Source organism: Physeter macrocephalus, chromosome 18 (genome assembly GCF_002837175.3).
Source record: "Physeter macrocephalus isolate SW-GA chromosome 18, ASM283717v5, whole genome shotgun sequence".
Classification (NCBI taxonomy): domain Eukaryota; kingdom Metazoa; phylum Chordata; class Mammalia; order Artiodactyla; family Physeteridae; genus Physeter; species Physeter macrocephalus.
This window is the reverse complement of record NC_041231.1, coordinates 13,156,854-13,177,589: the sequence shown is the minus strand read 5'-3', so window position 1 is coordinate 13,177,589 and position 20,736 is coordinate 13,156,854. Positions and strand designations below refer to the sequence as shown.

General features: G+C 37.0%; 2 protein-coding genes across 3 annotated transcripts in view; both read left to right on the top strand.

The window, feature by feature from the left end:
- The window catches only part of GRM7 (glutamate metabotropic receptor 7), a 919,887-nt gene that overhangs the window by 526,055 nt on the left and 373,096 nt on the right, over window positions 1-20,736 (top strand). The gene's annotated exons all lie outside the window — the stretch shown is intronic.
- Window positions 5,460-8,291, top strand: LOC102979543 (myb/SANT-like DNA-binding domain-containing protein 4). Its single transcript, XM_055080178.1, is given in 5 exon segments — window positions 5,460-5,484; window positions 6,848-6,996; window positions 7,256-7,421; window positions 7,424-8,244; window positions 8,247-8,291. Coding segments are annotated over 5 exon segments (1,206 nt in total).

Sequence of the window (20,736 nt, the reverse complement as noted above, 5' to 3'; positions counted from 1 at the left end):
CCACCCCCACCCTCTGCCCCTTAGGTTTGATTAATTTGCTAGAGCAGCTCACAGAAGTCAGAGAAAGATTTTACTTGTTAGATTACTAGTTTATTGTAAAAGGATATAACTCAGCAACAACCAGATGGAAGAGATGTATAGGGCAAGGTATGGGGGAAGGGCACAGAGCTTCTTTGCTCCCAGGGCCTCACTCTGCTGCTCTCCCCAGATCTACATGTGTTTGTCAGCGCAGGACTCCAAACCCCATCCTTTGGGGTTTTTATGGAGGTTTCATTAGTTAGGCATGATTGATTAAATCACTGGCCATTGGCAATCAATTCAGCATCCAGCCTCTCCCCGCTCCCAGGAGGTCACGGGGGTGGGACTGAAAATTCCAAGCGTCCAATCACAGAGTCGGTTGCCCTGGCAACCAGCCCACCTCTTCAGGTGCTTTCCAGAAGTCACCTCATTAACATAACAAGACAACTGTACTGCTATCCTCACTTAGGAAATTCTAAGAGTTTTCCCAGCTCTGTGGCAGAACAGGGACTAAGACCAAATGTTTATTTCTTTTTATAAATCATAGTATCACATCTTGCAGTATAACACAATGTAATATATTAAATAATATAAAATAAACTTGTATTATTCTGGGGTTTTTTTTAGATATTTTTACTTCTCTTTTTCATGTGAAATTGACCAAATGCTTTTATAAATCTGTAAAAAAATAAAAATCTGTTAATTTTCAGGAGGAAATATATACCCTTGGTGGAGATTTAAAATTTAAAGGAAATCTTTTGGGGGAACATATTTTACACATGTTCCTTCTAAACCTAGGAATATGAGGTAGAGACCTACAGTCAGCCTAGTTCGGCATCTCTTGGCCCCTTCTTGCTCTCTGCATCCTTAGCTGTACTGGGTGCAGTGTTTCCAAAGAGGCTGAAGCAGATTTTTCCCCATCCGCTTCCTCAGTGCAACCTCACACACTGTTGCCTTCCCCACTGTCATCTACCTGGGTCTCCAACTATCCAAACCTTCTTCTCGCCCTATTTCTTTCCCACTGACAGAAAGCAGTGCAAAGTTAGCATGTACCAAACTTTTGTTCCACTCTAGCTCTAAATGAGATTTCAAAACTAATGAAAGAAACTTGAGCGGTAAGCAAGGAAGGCTGGCATGGCTTGAAATGTGAGAGTTCATATTTACTTGTAAAAATTGAATGTGGGTCGCCCTTTAAGAGAAGTATGGTATTGTTCAGAGGCCTCTTAGATGTGTCCCACGTGAATGCAGGCAATGGTTTGAATGACCTACTTTGGACACAACCTTAAGAAGTCTTTACATTCTGCTGTGGAAAATCTGTGCTCTTGAGTCTAGGAGGTCAGTTTGAAATAAGAGGTAAAGAGAAAAATTGTACCATGCACATTATATTCTGTTCAGAACATGTTATATTCTATTCAGAAGATATTTTATATCACTTGGGCATCAACTAGAGTTGAAATATTGATGGATGAATGCCGTGATGTAGAATGGATTCATGCACCATCAGGTGGAATCTGTGTACATTTGTTCTCTCTTGACGTCTCTATTCCTTTTTCTCTGGCTCAGGATCCATCACACATCGGTAATATAAACACCTGCTTGGTAAATCCATGAATTATTAACTGTCTGGGTCTGAGATGTTACAGCAAGATGAACACAAAGAAGGTGGCAAGGACCGCTGGCCCCTTCTAGCCTACCCAGGTGGTGACATTCAATTTTCAAAGTCTACTCAGTCTTGGCCATGCTAACTTACTTGGAGAGAGCAAAGATGAATATGACTAGTGAAGTGTGTCCTCTGCACTCTTCTAGCTCATGAAGATTCGGTCCTGGGGGCCAGAATTTTACTGCATCCCATTGGAACTGCTCAGCCAGATCCATTTCTGCTCCTTCTGTTTTGTTCTTCTTTCCAGTGTATAACCCTGGGGAAACTGGTATTTTTCCACTGTAACATTGAAAATTTCTATTTAAAAAAATGTGTTAAGGTGAAGAATTTGAAAGGAAGGCTGTGTGTTTTGACATCATAAGATAAAGTGTTCAAAAATGGCAGATTATAATAGAGGAGGTATAAAGTGATGGAAAAACTCAAATTTGGAAGCAGAATTCATTTTTCTCTCCTGGCTCTGGCCAGTGGAGAGCCCAAAGCTGATTTTACTTTCCTCACATACGTTTTTGTGTTCCATCTGTCTACTTCCCTGGTTTCATTCTATTCTTTAGTATATTTCTTTTTGACGCTCAACTTTATTACTCTTGAAGTATTATATATTTTTAATTTTATATATGTTTTATTACTTCATTTGCAGTATTTGGGGCTCCGATCGATTAGATCTGGATAGGAATCCAGGCTTTCCTACTCAAAAGCTATGCAGATTTGGACAGATTCCTAATTCATTCATACTTTCACCTATTCATTAATTTATTCTGCCACAATTTATTGAGTGATAACTAAGTCCTACATAGTGTGCAAACAATGAGGTTTCATTGGTGAACAAAACTAGCTAAGGTCTCTATTCTTGGAGATTGTGGTCCATTGGGGAGGCAAGCATTAATTGATGAAACAAAGGGGCATAAATATAAACTGAGGTAAGTTCTCTAGATAAGAGAAAACCAAGTTATAAATCAGTTGGTTCTATGAGAAGATATTTCCAAAGAGCCTGACCACATTGAATTACTTGGATTACTTGATCTCATTGGGCCTCAATTTCTCATCCATAAATGGAAATAGTAATAGTGACTACAATATATGTTTGTTGTGTGGATTCATGTGATATTGTAGAGAAAGTGCTTAGCACAGTGCCTAGAAGAACAGGATCTCAATAATCTAAATATCAACTACTACTATGATGTTTATTATATTCTATTCATATTGTTTTAAAACAATAATAATGAAATAACAGAATCATTTTAGAGTTGGAGGAACATTTGATATCATGCAACTAAGAATAAGTGGACCTTGGAATTCAGGCAAACAGTCAAACACCACAGTGTTTTGTGTATGTGCATTTATGTCTAGGATAATGATCCATAGGTTATATCAAAAATTTTTTTAATCTACAACTCAAACTAAGAATCCCCATCAAACCTTCTCTAGACAGAGAAGAAAAACAAGAGCTATTCTTCAATAGTGTTTTATGAAATTCTCCAAAATTATCCTTCATCTCTCTCTCTGTTTAAAGTTTTTTTTTCTTCTTTCCTGGTTACTTAGGGCTTCTTTTGTTGTTGGAAGTTGGATCTTTATTGATATTCCTACATTATTCTTACTGTTATGACACGTGTTAATTTCAACATGTTGCTATTCACCAAGCAAGCACTCTTGTGAACTTTCATTACTTCTAGATTGCCATGGATTTCTTTGTGTACAGGTCTATTGGTTGCAAAGTATGATGAGTTTGTATCTTCCTTTCTAATCTGTATGACTCTTGTTTCATTTTCTTCTTTTGTTGTGTTAGAGAAGCTCTTGATTGTGATGCAGAGGAGAGCAGTGATGGTGTGTATGTTTGCCTTATTCCTGAACTTTCCTTATCCCTCCTCCAAGCTTCAGAATTTATTACAAGCAACAAAATCCATTTCTGGCTTCTTAAGAAGCATGTAAACTCCGTGGGGCAAAGATTTTCATCTATCTTATTCCCTAATGTTTGAGTTCACTGCGAACAATAACTGGTACATGGAAGACACCCAGTGAAAGTTTCTTGACTAAAAAGGGGAAACAAAAAGCAAGAGTAGAAGTCAATACCAAAAAATGTTAGTCTGAGAGTGGGCATTTGTCTATAGTTATTTAGTTTAGAAGTGGGCAACTTAAAATGACATTAGGTAAAGGCTGGGAAGACTGCCCTCTCAATTATATTAAGGAATCAGACCTTGAAGATGGTAGGATTTCCTAAGTCTAAATAACCAAAGTACAATGCACAATCTCAGTTCACTGTAGGACTTTGGAGGCGTCATTTACTACTCATTTCACACACTGGATGCCCTGACTTTACTACCCACAGACCATGTCTCAAGGAAAGGGACTCGACTGGGATTTTAGCCATGCCCAGTTAGTGATGTGTTTGCACTGATTTTTCTTGTGCTACTCATGAGTGGTCTTGAACATTGGAACAATCCAGATGCACTGTCAAGGACACCCACGCCCCAAATTTCAGGGTGAAACTGTTGGTAATCAAAGCCCTGATACTAAAGGACGTATCATATCCTCTTTTTCTTCATGGCTTTCCATGTTAAATGGTTTCAGATGTTTCATTTAGACATATTAAAAAGGCGGATGCTTAAAACTAGTGGCGTAACTCCTGACATCTAAGAAGTGCTCAAACTGGTGAATAGGTGGCTATGTTTCTTCTTCCATCTGGCTCTTTGGTTGGTTTGCAGAACTGTGGTAGCTGAGGGGACACAGTGAAAATAGGAATGTGTAGGGTGATGGTTTGTGGAGGAGTGGAAACTATAAACTTTACGATCCAAACAGATAAAAAAGAAAATGAGGTTTTAGGTCCTTTCCATGCTATTAAGAAGCAATACTTTGTGTACATAACTATACAAAAAATGGCACAAATTCAGTTACTGCTTATACACATACTTGCCTATTGAATTATTGCATAGTAATATTTACCTGTCAAATAAGATGCTCTGAAGACCAGCAAACTTTGGTCTTTAGTAGCTAATTTTGAGATACACCATCAAGAAGCAGTTCAATGTGAAATGTCCTAGATTCCCCCAGAGACTACTTAAACTAATCTTTTGACTTTCTCCTCTACATTGGAAGGCAAAGATATTCAAATAGAAACACATCTGCATTTAAGTCATCCAAATATTAACCCAGTGGAAATATACATCAGTATACCTATACCACAGTGGGAATAGATGAAGTCTACCTCAAATTTTATTTTAATTAACCTTAATGTTTACCTTTCTAAGTGGAACTATAATTTCCCTAGCCTCTCTTTAGCTTTGTGAAGTTTATTTTTTATATCTAGCTATATTAATAATTCTCTCTAGGAATAAACTAACCACCTAGACTTTACTGTAAGTATAAAAATGAACTTTTTATGACATTACAGGCCCAAAAATAATAATACATTTATATCCATTTGAGGACTATCATAAAATAAATATGTGAATCTGAAAAAAACATGAGATCTTAGAATATTTTATTTGTCTATACCAGTGCTGTCCAATAGAAAGGTAATACAAACATATATGTAAGTTTGTATTTTATAGCGTTAATAAAGTGAAAAAGAAATAGGTGAAATTAAGTTTAATGTATTTTATATATTTAACCCATATATATCAAAATAGGATCATGTCAACATCTAATCAATATAAAATTATGAATGAGATATTTTACATTCTTTTTTCTTATACTAAGTTTTCAAAATCTTGGATGTATTTTTCCATTTAGAGCACACCTAAGCTACTCTAGCTACAATTTTATGCTCAATAGCCACAGTTGTTAGATGGCTACCAAGTTGGACAGTGCGGGTATCTGCATAGTAATGGAACAGCTAAACTCTAAGTGCCCTTTGGAGTATCAGCGAGCATTTAGGAGGGTTTCACCTTTGCCCGATCAAAACTTTTTTTTTTTTTTTTTTTTTTTTTTTTTGCGGTACGCGGGCCTCTCACTGTTGTGGCCTCTCCCATTGCAGAGCACAGGCTCCGGATGAGCAGGCTCAGCGGCCATGGCTCACAGGCCTAGCTGCTCCGCGGCATGTGGGATCTTCCCGGACCGGGGCACGAACCCGTGTCCCCTGCATCGGCAGGCGGACTCTCAACCACTGTGCCACCAGGGAAGCCCGATCAAAACTTTTGACTGCCCTTCCCTTCTCTCTTTTTTCCAGTAAGTGTCAGAAACTTAAGGAATTTACTACAGAATTCAGATATCTTACGAATATATTTTAACAATACATGTGACTAATAATTACCTTAAAAGACAACATTTAACCTTCCTTTGTAAATTTCCTTTAAATGGAAAATGTTTTATCTGTAAAACCTCCAAATAGCATTCAGTACTTATATTTCCCTTCAGAGGTAAAGAAAGAAATTAAAGCCTCCTTTTAAAAAATGCAAACAATACCTTAAAAATCCTTTCTTATCGAAGTAGGGAAAAATGCATTTCCAGGAAGTTAAATTATGTTCCATTTGACCATACAGAATGTGGCTTTATTTTAATATAATTTATGGGGTTTTTTGAAAGGAATATATTAGACATATTGATTAAAAGAGCACTTATTTATGGTCAAGGTACATTGCTGAACCTAAATTCATATGTAATAATGTTCAGCTATTACCATTAAAGTCTTCTGAATCTTATTTCTACATATCTTTTTATATACAGAAGTGTCAAAAGAACAGATTTAACTTGCATGAATTAAGTGGTATGTACTTGGCAATGGAAAATAGAAAAATAATTTAAATAGTAAATTTAATATATTTTTATGAATATTCTTCCATATGCACACAAATGTACTGCAAGACCCGAACAAAAGGGACTTTCCTGGTGGCGCAGTGGTTAAGAATCCGCCTGCTAATGCAGGGGACACAGGTTCGATCCCTGGTCCTGGAAGATCCCACATGCCGCGGATCAACTAAGCCCACGCGCCACAACTACTGAGACTGTGCTCTAGAGCCCGCGTGCCACAACTACTGAGCCCACGTGTCACAACTACTGAAGCCCACACGCCTAGAGCCCGTGCTCCGCAACAAGAGAAGCCACCGCAATGAGAAGCCTGCGCACCGCAACGAAGAGTGGCCCCCGCTCGCCGCAACTAGAGAAAGCCCACACGGAGCAACGAAGACCCCACAAGACAAAAAATAAAAATTAATTAGTTAATTAATTTTTTAAAAGATGCTGCAGATGCCCTGATGCAGCCTCCATATGAGGCGAGCGTGGGGAGGTTCCGTCAGCGTCGTAGGCACAGTGTTATGTGTTCAGGATACTGCCTTTGGAGCAGGTGGGCTACCATCTTCCAGATCCTCATAGGGGTGGAGCAAATGGTAAAGGAAGGAGAAAGACAAGTTTGACTGCAGTAATTCCTTGAAATATGCCGCAACCGCAACATAGGTACTAAAGAGAAGTATATTTGGGCTGGGTTAATAATGTGAATCATCCATCCTGCCTGTGGTACTGGATGAATGGAAAACTCTGATTTAAACAAAGTACTATCAAGGAGTTGTCCTTGATTTTTGTTCTTCGTAGCATTCCTCAAAATTCTTTTTACATCTTCTCTTACTGTAAAAACTGCATTTAAGTTAGAAAACGAAGCAATTGAAAAGGAAAAGGAAAAGCAATTTCAATGTACAAGAAACTCAGACCCTTTTGAAAGAAATTACAAAGAGGAAAGAAGTCATTTTTTCCAAGCAGTTCCCTACAACAATTAATGCGATGAAGCAAATGGCTTGGGAGGAGATTGCACAGTGTGTGAAGAAGGAAAACAGAGAACAGGGACAGAAGTGAAAAGGAGGTACCTTGACTGGCGAGCACTTATGACGAGAAAGAGGATGAAGGCAAACGTTAAGCTAGTTGGTTCGGGGTTTCCCCTTCCCACATCCGATTTAGATGACTCTCCTCTCACTGAAGAGTTAGATGAAAAGATTGGATTCCGAAATGATACAAATTTTGATTGGCAAAATATGGCAGATTTCAGGGATGCAGGTGGATCCTTAACTGAGGTCAAAGTGGAAGAGGAAGAAAGAGATCCCCAGAGTCCTGAATTTGAGATTGAAGAGGAAGAAGAAATGTTGTCATCAGTCATACCAGATTCCAGGAGGGAAAGTGAACTAACTGATTTCCCCCACATTGATGAGTTTTTTACTCTGAATTCAACACCATCTAGGTGCGCATATGATGAGCCCCATTTGCTTGTAAACATAGAGAAACAGAAACTAGAATTGGAAAAACAACGGCTTGATATTGAGGCTGAAAGACTGCAGGTAGAGAAGGAACGCCTACAGATTGAGAAAGAGACGCTGCGACAGTTAGACCTGGAGCATGAATGGCTTCAGCTGGAGAAGGAGTGGCTGCAGATTGAAAGAGAGAAGTTGAGGTTACAGATAGTCACCTCAGAGAAACCATCTTTGGAAAATGAACTTGGTCAAGGAGAAAAGTCCATATATCAACCACAGGGTATAGAAACAGAGAAGTTAAAACTTGAGAGAGAATGCTTGCAACTGGAAAAAGATAGGCTGCAGTTTTTAAAATTTGAGTCAGAGAAGCTGCAGATTGAAAAGGAGCGCTTACAAGTAGAGAGAGAGAGAGACTACGAATGCAGAAGGATGGACACTTGCAGTGATTTATCTAGGTCTCCATTTATCAATTGTTTGTAAACCATAGTCTTAGATAATATAAAAACGGTTGCAGGATTAGCTGTATTGGTTTTTTTTCCTGTTGAATATTAGTGTTTTCAATAGGAAAAAGATAGTTATTTGTGGATAATTATATGCTTAAGTAGTATATTATATAAAAACTATGTGCCCTTGCATAAACGGTATCGCAAAAACTATTGTGCTATACTCTTTAAATTAGTAAAATTACGTAGAGTCTTGTCTAATCTGTGCACTCAGAGTTTACAATTATGTCTGTACAATTCTAGCTCAGTAGTTCTCAACTGGGGGTGACTTTGGCTCCCAAAAGGCATTTGACAGTGTCTGGAGACATTTTTGGTTGTCAAAACTGGGCAGTGGGGCACGTTGCTACTGGCATGTAGTAGGGAGAGGCCAGGGATGCCTACATCCTGCAATGCACAGGACAGCCCCCCACAAAAAAGAATGATCCAACCCCAAATGTCAACATTGCTGAGGTTGAGAAACCCTGTCCTAGCCTGACTGAGCACCTCTTCAGCTTTCTTTCGGTTTCAGAATATTAAAACCTCAGATATTTATGTGGGAGTTACTTAAATGGCCCAAAACTTTAACTGTGAAACATTACTGTGTAGTATCTTGAATATAGAAAGTAATGAAGATTATAGGTATTTTATTCATGTGTTTCCCTCTGTAAATAACGTGAGAGTCAGAAAACAATGTAGGGAACATCAGAGATTGTCTAAAGTGGGTCACTTTGAAAAGCAGTTCATTCGTCTAGCTATTGATGCTTTAGAAACCACACACACTTTTTAAGCTTTAGTTAGTTACCCTTTCTTCTTTGACTCCATTGTCTTAGTTGAGACAAAAATTTTCATTTCAACCATGTACTGAAATCTTAATGTAAGTGGTTGAAGCTAGTAAAAATGTTACCAATTTAAAAATGGTACCAGTAATCAATGAGCTTGAACTCAGTAAGTGGTCATTTGATTTTTAAAATAGATAATAGCTATTTGGAACTGGGGGTGGGGGGAGAATGTCCTTGTATCCAATAGTAATGATGATGGTGATGAAATAATGATAGTAGCTGTGTGTTTTGAATTAGGGAATCACTTACTGCACACTACCTGACCTGATCTGTAGAAAACTGAGAGTAGTATCTATTATTATTCCTGAATCTGAGGCTTAGAAGTCATACAGTGTGTAAATGGCTAATTTCATATATCATGATGTATTTTGTCTTCGCCCCTCCCTGTGCAACAAAGTATGTATCTTTAGTCCCTTTGGTATTTATTCTGAGACCAAGGGCTTGCTTAATTTGGTGATTTGCCTTCAGTCCCCTGAAGGTACTTCTACAATCCACGTGATTCTAATGCACACTAAAGTTGAGAATCGCTGCACGAGATCACTTTGTATTTTCCCATTTCCAGGGCTGATACGTAGCCTTAGTATATCTCTTCTATTGACAGGTACTACCTTGATTCTGCATTTGGTCCTTGTTAATTTAAGAATGTCTTGAAACCATATGTGACATTTGAGTATGGGTATATAAGGAAAAAATATACTTCTTCTTAGTTACCTTGACTTTGAATAGTGTTATTTTTCTATAACTGAAATAAATGCTTCTACCATAGAAATAAAATTTGCCTATACCAACTAAAAAAAAAAAAAAAAAAAAAAAAGACCTGAACAAAAATATTCATAGCATTCTTGTTGCCAAAAGCCACACATCGGAAGCAACTTAATTATCTATCAATGACAGAAAGGATAAAGAAAAAAAAAAAAGGAAAGGATAAAGAAACTGTGATATATGCATATCCTGGAAACTGTACAACAATGAAAATAAATGAGCCATAATGGAATGCATCTATAGGAATAACTGTTCAGATTGGGACAAAATGTTGACCAAAAGATGCAAAGTACAAAGTGCATGCAATATAATTTCATTTACATTAAGTTTGAAATATACTTATTTCTACCTTGTAACTGGCGTGTACTATATGCCAAAACTATAAAAGAAAACGTGGAACGTGATGGTAAAGGGTCAGCTCCTGGGGGCTAACGGTGTTCTCTTCCTTGACCTGGTTGTTGGTTACATGGATGCTTGCTTTATAAGTATTCATTCTACCATGCAACTAGGTTTTATGCAGTTTTCTTCATGTGTATTATACAATTAAAATGGCTTCTTGTGTATGCATATTTGTTCCACTAAACTTCATCTCATTCATTTCAGACTGCTGTGTGTCTCCCATCACACGGTTAGATTTCTACATTTCAAGCTGCATAAGAATTTGGTAAATGTATCAACTAAGTCTTCATTCGATAAGCTGTTGATTAGAACCACGAAAAGATCGGGACCAGGGAGAGGTCCTTGTAGCACACCACTTAGTACCTCTCATTAGATGTAGTAGTACTGGTCATACTCATATCAGTCGTGACAGTTATAACACTCATCAGAGGGTAAATTTTCCTCAGCTTAGACACTGCATGTATTTTACACATATCATTTCATACCATGTTACGAAGCGTTATTGTTTTAAAGCCTTTCTAAGTCATTATTGCTATCCTCATCTCAGAGATGAACGCAGGCTTAGAAAATTTAAATAACATTCCCAAGGTCACACACGGCTACAAGGGAATAGAAGCTGAATGTGAACCCAGATGTGCCTGATTCCCAAAACTGTGTCCTTTCTCTCTACTGCCTTGCCTTCTTGCTCTGTTTTGAACCATTATTCAACAACAATCTTTAGTTCAGTCAGGTATAAATCCACCTACTCACATCTCTCCACATGGTAGATTTACATGGCTTTTCTTTTTTTCTTAATTTATTTTATTGAAATATAGTTGAATTACAGTGCTGTGGTAGCAAAGTGAATCCGTTATACATATATATATATATATATATATATATATACACATTCTTTTTCATATTCTTTTCCATGATGGTTTGTCCAGGATATTGAATATAGTTCCCTGTGCTCTACAGTAGGACCTTGTTGTTTATCCATCCTATATGTAATGGTTTACATCTACACAGCATTTCTTTTGTCTGTTCACAGGATCTGTAAAAGATGGTAATGAAATGAACATGCCCAATGAGGACACGTAAAGTGTTCTACGTGTTTTGTCTGCATATCTAGCCTGGTCACTGAAAGACTAACTCTGTGTCACCTTGTTTTTGTCAAGACACATTAAATTCTTTTATTGTGTTCACCTACCGTTTGTTATATAAGTGTAGAAATTTTCCAGAGAATGGCATCAAAGTTTTCTACAATTCATTTTCCTTTATCATCACCTTCTTAAAACAGGGAAAATATATTTTTTTTCCATCTGAGATCTTATGGCACCACTCGAATTCTTACAGTGTCATCAATTTCTGGGAGTCTTCCCTTCAATCCTACAGCATGCATGCTCATAGTATAATTGGTTTGGACTTAAATTTGAACTCGTGAAAAATGACAGGATGCCCTCTTAGTCTCTCCTCAGCTGGTCGGAGATTTAGTTCCCATTGTATATATATTTTTTCTTTTTCCACTTTAAGTATAATTTTCTTTGAATGAAAATATAGAGTCAAAATAGACCTTGATTAGCCTCATTTACTTTTCAGTCATCCGTTTGACTTACATCATATTCACCAAATAGGGTCCACGTTTGTTCTCAAAATAAATTTAAAATAACTTTTCTTGCTTGTCTTTTTTCTCTTCCAAGTCAAGTATAGAGTTTAATGCCAGATAGCATCTCTTCTTCTCATTTTTCCACCCAGTTAAAAAAATTAACCCCAAAACATCATGGTTCCTTTTTATCTATGATCCTCATCTCTGACAGGGTTCATCTTGGTCAAAATCATATAAAAGTCATCAGTGAGACCCAAATAAACCTGGGGGGAATTTTTGGATAAAGTGAACAATTTCCCAGTAAAAACTTTTTTTAAAATCCGAATACTCACACACTGGATTTAATATAACCTATAATTGCAAGCTGTAGTGGAATGAAAGTGCAACCACATAAACTAAAAGCATGAATTTGAGGAAAAGTGTCTGAAGTAATGAGAAAACCTATCCTTTTACCTTTCTTGCTATTTTGGTTTTGCTTTCTTTAAAAAAAAAAAAAATTTACAAACTGAGAAAGATAGCTGTTAAATTCTCACTAGTTCATCTACCCTAAAATTCAACGCATTCTTGCCTTCTGCATTTTAACTAACGTATTGGAGACATTCTGATTTATCTATATTTATTTATTTATTATTTTATTATTATTTATTCATTATTATATTTATTATTATTTTAGTATGAATGTTTATATGAAGCTTTGGGAAGTGTATGGATAGTGTCTTTTTCTTTTGAACAAAGATTCGTAGTTAAGAAGTTAAGATTAGTAGCTTAAGAAACATGTTTTCGTGGTTGTCTAAAAGGAATTCGGTTTAGTGGCCTGTTTCATGAGAGAGGCCCAAGTCCCCTTTGTGTGTGTCGTCTGATGCCAATGGCACCATTTTTCCTTTTCTATGGGAGCAGCTGTGCTTTGGTTTGGCTGTTTCTTTGTTCTAAAGCATTCTGGCTTATTGTATCAACTTATTTTTCCTGTGTATATATAAAAAAGTTTGGGGTTATAAAGTAGAACTTCACGGACTCTAATATTATTCCCTTTTCCTATAAACAGTAGGATATAGGTTCTTAGTGAACAAAGGGGGAAACACAGAGTCCCCAGGAGTCTGTCTTGTCAATCTTCCTTGAAGGTATGTATCTAAACCCACAGGCTCCACTTCCTTACCATCCATGTTCGTTATTTGATTTCAAAATTTAAACACCACTTTTCTCTGATTATAAAACTTTTTTTCTTATTGTTAACAATTTAAAGAGTATGGAAAATGTGAAGAAAAAATTAACCCCCCTCCCCAAAAATGAAGCATAACGAGGAAACTACAGCTCACCCCCCGGGGAGGTTTACCATATTGAAATTTTGGTTACTGTTCTTCCAGACATCATAAAATTCATGCATAACTTGAGAAACATTGTGCCATACACTACACACTATTTTTTACATCCATGATGAAAAGAAAACCCTATCTTCCTAGGACTGGCTATATGTTTTCATGGGGCCCAGTGAATAGTAAAACTATGAAGACCCTTGTTCAAAAATTATTAAGAATTTCAAGATGGTGACATGAGAGCATTAAACTGAAGCACAGTATTGTATGGCCTCTCCCTGTTTCTCTGACGATTCCCTTCTATCTCTGTTGGTGGCTCCTTTGTTTCTCTTTGACATTCTTAAATGTAGGCATGTCTCATGGCTCCTTTCTTCACGTGCCATTCTCCTTTGTGTATACGTTTTTTTTTTTTTTCTTTTTTAAAAAAAGCCTTAAATGTATTCTTTCAGTTCCAACCATCACGTACATTTGTTTGACTTTTGAATCTATAGCTTTATACTTCACAGCATTTTCCTTCATGGGGCAGCCATCACCTAAAGCACAGAGATTTGGAAATGACACCATCTTTCTAAATAATCCTCAATCAACCAATCAGTAAACCAATCAATTATTCTCTCAAGCCGCTCTTGAATCGGACCTCAACTTCAACCATTTTTCCCAAACCCTAGATCCAATCGCCATTGATCTTTTTTTTTCTCCCTGCAGGTTCTTGTTTTCCATCTGTACTCATCAAACTTTCTGCCCTAGTTTTCATGCTCATTTCTTGGTCAGCTGCTGCTGTAATTGAAAGGCTCATAGCAGAGCAATGAGCACAGACTCTAGAGCCAGAGAATCTAGATGAAATCTCATCTCCTCCAGAAATGATAGAATGCTTTGCCCATCTCCATGGGCAAATGAAGCAAGCTATCTCTGCTTCCCTTTTCTCATCTGAAAAGTGTGGATAAAGTAGGTCCTATGCCAGGGCTTTGGGAAGATTTAAATAGGTCATTTCATGTAAATCACATAGAACCTAGAAATAGTAAATACTCATCAATGTTCATTGTTATTATTTTTATTACAGGTTTCCAATATCTCTTTATTTAGTGTTTTTCACATTGAAGAGTTAAGAGTATGGGCTTTCAAATAAACAGACTAGGGCTAAAATATTGTGTCTACCTTTACCATTTGGTGACCTTGAAAGAGGCATCTTCCCTGACATCCAAGTACAGACATGGTAGTTACTATATTCCAGGGTATATTAAGAACCATAGTAGACCGCATACGTGAATGCTTCCATCCCATTGTCGTTCAACAAATGTGAGCTCTTCTCCCAGTCCTGCTAATGCAGTCCTCCTCAAGTCCTTCTGCTGTCAAGGTATCCACTCTTAAGAACCAACCCTCGATGACTTCACAATGCTTGTGATATAATATCCAACTTCTTGGGCCTTAAGACCCTCCCACGTCTGATGCCGTAGTATCTTTACAGAAGGTTCTCCTCTGAGAAAGCATCCATTGTGGTCAAATCGGTCTATTCATCATCCAGAAATAATACGATAAAACCGCCTCACCCCTTTATTATTGCTAGTATCCTCTGCTCTCTTTACTCCTTCCCGTGTATATGAAGTCTGCATCTTCAAGGCTGAGCTTAGATCGCAGTTCTGCCATGGTATGAATGCACGTAACTCCAGTCTGGCATTCCCCTTCCTTCCCTGAATTCCTGTAACATTAGTAGAGTACCTTCCAAATTTGTATATGGCTTTCTTCTCTTATTTCTTCTTGCATTGTCGTTAGGAGTTTTTACCCTTTGGAATGAGGCAGATTGTGTTTAGCTTCAGCTCATTAGCTATGAACTTCTGGGCAAATTATTTACACTATAGAAGTTTCAGTTTACTCATTCACAAAATGGGGATAATAATGATGGCTAACTCATAGGATGTTTGTGAGAACTGAATAACACATTTAACACTCTAAGCCCAGGATAATGATTTATATGTTTTTCAATAAATATTACTCAGTATTATTGTTATTGTTGTTTGTATTTTCTTAACTACCTTCAAAGACTGACAGTGAGTTGAGGGGTGAAGACTGTGTTTTCATAATCTCTCTGCCATGGGGCCTCTTGCTTTCATTAATTTCTGCTGTGATGAATTGCTCTATTATGCCATTTTCTGATTTCATCCAAGACACATTTGAAGTTTGGATGACAAAAAAAGCAATCCCTGGTGATCAAAATGGGGATGTATTCCTTTTGATAATGCCACTGACCTTGGTGCTTGATAGCAAGCACAGGCTTGGCCTGTAATGGTCACACAGCTCTCCCGTGGCACTCAGTGTGCGGCCTGCTCCTTAGAGGAGGGGAAATCTATCAGTAGGGCTCTGGTGCAAACAGTGCTGACCATATTTAGTTGTTGGAAACATCATGTTCAAGGTGAGACCATATTTATTATATTGCCATATGGTTTGAATATCCCCCCCCCATTGCTTATGCTAAAATAAAGAGCCTGAAGCTCTCCCTCCAGTAGTGTTCCACAGTGGCAGGGAAAACAAAGATTTCTGTGCCTGATCCAAATGGCAGAAAATTGAATTTGTACTCCTGTAACACCAATTACCTAGAAAAAAATTGAAAGAAAAAAAATAAAGTGTTGGTTATCATTCTAGACATGTTCAAATACATTGACTGAATATCACTGCTCTGAAAAACTTTCCTGATCTACCTTTTCCAGAGCCAGGAATGTTACCTGCTTCTCGTGAAAACATCTATCATCTCAGCTCTATAACTTCTAAAACTCTCTCTCTTTGGTTAAAATTGTCTGTGTGTATACTCCTTCTTGGCAGTCTCCTTGAGGACAAGATCCATATCTGACTTACCCCTACATCAATATTAGTTACAACCCTTATAGTTGACAATCCGTAGTAGACAGCATTGGGATTTGGCCAAGCACAAAGAAAGGGGGATGATTTATTATAAATAAAGAGGTGTCTTACAGAGTCCAAGGGAAAGGAATGTATCCAGGTGTCAGAAACAGATTAGAACCACATACTTGAGCCCTGTAGAAAATGCAAGACACTCTTCGTTTTTTATCTCCATGTTTCTTCTCTCTTGGCCTCAGATTGACTCATTCTTCTCTCCCAAAGTAAACCAACCGCTTCTACCTTCCCATCAACATGGCTGCTGTCAGGAACTCCTGAGTTTACCTCTCTGCCGTTAAAGGGAGCAGTCTGGGTTTAGACTGAAATTTCATTATTTCCAATTTGGGGTTCCCAAGAAAGGGAAGTTGATTGACCCCGATTGAATTAAGACACTCACCCCAAACTCAGCCAGCCAGCACGTCGTGCAACCGTATGAATGTGTAAGCAGATTCCTAGAAAATAGGATATAGTAACACAAAAGCCGAAGAGAGTAGAGCTCAGAGCAAATAACCTTTCCTATTGTAGCACCTCATGCACTGTCTCCACCTCAGAAATATCTTGGTAACTTGGGTGGTGAAAGAATGGAATGACCTGCATTTGCTTCCTGAACTTGATCTCTACATGAAGACGTTTATTCACATACGACATCTAGTCTCAGGTTATTTTTACATCTCTGAAAGTATGGCGTCTTCATTAATGTGGTAAATAACACAGAGAAAAATATACATCAAAATAGCAGGCATTAGGAGTTGCTACAATAGGAATCAAAAAGTAAAGATGTTAGACAGTTTTACTAAAACCTGAAAATACCCCAAAATAAAAGTCACTTTGTCATGAATTATTAGATAATATTTTAAGTATTAAGCTTTTCTCGGTCTACATATTTTTTTCTTCTTTTGATTTATATTTCTAGGAATTCTAGTAGTAAATGGTCACATATTTGGGACAGTAGTGTTATTGTTTTACCAGGTTTCCTTTTCCTTATTTTTTTTCTAGTCTTTTTTTTTTCCCTCTCAGATCAGCATAACTAAAGTCCTTCCTTCAAACGTTAATTTTTTTTCACTCAGTCTTTTAAGCAGTGGCTAAATCTGTGACTGGGAAGAAAATGAAATATCATTTTAATAAAATTCTTCCTGGATTGTTTTAGATGTTTGATTATATAAGTTTAGGTGTGGAGCTCACTGAAAACTTCTGGCTGCTGAGACATTTTTAGATCAGAGTACAAAATGAAGACGGTAACCAGGCAACGTGGTTCTTGTACGGTTATTAAAAATAAAATGTGAAGCATCCACGATGCAGAATAATTCTCTGACAAGTTTGTCTGGCTTTTGCTCTGCTGTTCACTGGAAAAATGGGTCGCTTCCATTTGTTGAACTATTCAGTGTTTTCTCTGGGTTAAATTCATTATTATGTAAGATTATGATTGTTGGAAAATCATATATATACATGAATATAAACATAATTTAATATGACTCAAAAATTTCTTAAACATTTCTGCATAAAATATATATACATTATATAACATGTTCACAAAATTTACTATGGAAACATGTGATCCTGCATTCATTAGGATGTTACCAAGCTTGAACAAACATATGTATACTCTAATACGTAGCAAGGTATTGCTTTGGAAACCTTTCATATAACGAGTAACAATTTTCAAAGATTGGCCCTGAGATGTAATCAATTATGGCAACATACTTCAATACTTATTTGATGTTTCTGAAGACATTTGAGTATGTAATCCTGATACATATAGCAAGAATAGATACACTCAAGGGACCTCATCTTCTGTTTCTGGTATCCCTTGGACAGCTCTTCTGGGGCTGTGTGTAAAATGGACATGAGTGATCAAATCACCTAATATTCTAGAGCAGGTGTTGTTGACCCAGACTGCACATAAGAATCACCTGGGAAGTTAGAAAGCCGATGCCTAGGCCCACCAGCAGATACTCTGATTTATTGGTCTGGCTTGGAGTCCAGGCATAGTTCCATACATAATTCCAGTGGATAGGCAGGGATATGAACTCTGTTCTAGACATAAACACTCCGCAAATAGTCTTTAAGAACAGGATAGTTCCTGAAAAGAGGAGGAGCTCTACACACGTGAAGATCTGTGCGTCGTTAACAGTCCAAGGGAGATGCATCTGTAGCCTCAGCTCGTGGCAAGCCCTTGCCCTTCTTATCTAAAGGCCGTCTTTTATGAAAGGCAAATCTAATTTGGGAAATTTTCTAACACATCCTCGGTGATTTTCTTTGATTTCGTACGATCTTCTCCAGCTAGGTAATAGGGCCAACCACTTATCTGAACTTAAGTTTCCAGTCTCTTCCTGGATATTAAGAAAGCATAGAAACAAAGATGGGGTCTTAGAGTTCAGGAAACAGAAGAGGAACTCCGGTGGATGACTGATTCTTGAAGGTTTGTTTATTTATTTATTTATTTTTTAAAAAAGGTAAAGAAGGAACTGCCCTGAGGTCTACTAATCATAGGGCAGGACTTCAACCGTGATGGCAGCAGAGGTATCATACCAGGTTGTGTGTTCTTTGAAATTTAGAAAGTTTCAACCCAGTCCTTGTCTCCTACCAGGAAGTCTCTTGGGGACTAGTAGAAAATCATAGAAAATCTAAACTCTTTTGAGAGCTACAGAAAAAACAAAAACAAACAAACAAAAAAACTTTATAATGTAAACAATAAGATTAAGTCAAAAACACTGACCAATCGATAAACAATGTTTGCAACACACCCTACTATTTTTGATTTTCCATAAAGACAATCCCTACCATCTACCACATTTATTTAATGAAAATATTGAACAGATGATATTTAGCAAAAGCACCGTATGGTTTTCCTTAGTATTTTCTAGATATTTTATTGGACTGAGAGTTCTTTGAGAGCAAAGAATGGTGTTTTTATGTCCAATATGTGAAATCCATGAAAAGCATTTAGGCCAAATCTACAAGCAGAGTAGTCAACCATTAAGTATGAGATTGTGTTATCGTCAATTTATTTAAATGTTCATATCCAAGAATACTATTTTATATACAGTAAATTCCCAGGAATAATTTCTTAAAAATATACAGTCATATCAAGGATGACACATATATTTATCTAAAAAGAGTCAGATCAACATTAGCTTTCTAAAGCACTAACTGTAAAGGAGTTGGAGACCAGCCTCCTTCGGACTGATTATCATGACTGATTGCTGATGTCTGCTATGGTTGCAGATGCAGGAAGTGGTGACATGAGTATGTTTGCTATGTCTATTTTACATAAAGTCACAAATAATAGATTCATAGATTACATCTGTGAAAATCTGATATGTATGGAAGCAGGAATTAACTTACCTTGGAAGATAACTGCTCTTCTACAAAGTTTTACTACTTGCAAGAGACTGAATATTATATGGAATGGGCATATATTTTGGTGATATATATTTATAAAATATATGTATACACATATATACATGTTTTTACATATGTATTGTTTTTATTTCTCTATATGTTATGTATATATATAAATAGAAAAAATGGTTGAGCTAAAGTAAAATAAACATCATCCATTCTCCAGTAATAACCAACTGTTGATATTTGATGAGTATTAAATATAAAAAATAGCCATACTATCAAAGTAGTCTTTGAGTTTTTTAATATAACACACTAAGTTGAATTCCTGGTTCCTAGGTATTCTCTTAAAACTATACTTTCCTGTCTGTCAAATTCTAATGATTGCATATACTTGCAGCATATAGATATTATTTAATCATGTGTTTGGGGCATTTGTGATGGTTCTAAGTTTTCATTATTATAAACAGTGCTCAAATCCTCATTTTCCTAACTGCTTTATACATATTCTATTATAGAATTTATCAAACCTACATAAAAGTAGAGAGAGTCGTATAATAAACTTCCAAGAGCTGATAACCCAGCTTCACATGCCATCGATATCCTGCAAATCATGTTTAACGGTCCCCTCTGAACTTTTATTGTGAAGGGACATTTCAGATTGAATTTCAGACGTTATGTATTCTTACCTAAAGTATTTCAGAATGCATTTCTAATTGATAAGAACACCATAATCACCGTGCTAGATTATCACATCTGATAAAATTAATAATTCCTTAATATCACCTTGCCCTTGACACATCTTCTCTAAAAAAGAGTACATATAATTCTTGCATTAGGATAAGTATCTTGGAGTAAAATTGCTAGAGCAGAGTTTGCACCATTTTTATGACTTTTGATATGTAGTACCAGTATCTATCATGGTCAAGATTGGTGCAGTCAAGATTGCACAAATGTAGCATCACAATTCTGATATTCATTGGTACTGGGGAGGAAAGAAAGATATGGATATTTGGGATATCTTTAAAATAACATAGTATGGTTGTAGGAAGGGGAAGATGAGGAAGACAGGTGGGGAGGAAGGCAAGAAATTACAGCAACGACAATAAAAACCCGAACCCAAGAGTAATGCTGTAACCGTAGTGACTGGTGCTTCTGAGTCAAGCTGTTTACCAAGGTTCTGTACAGAATATTGAAACAGTGAAGGCAGAGTTTCAATTTGAGCTTCATAATGAGGATGGGGTAGCAGGAAGTAGAGTAGGAACCTTCCACCACACCCTGAC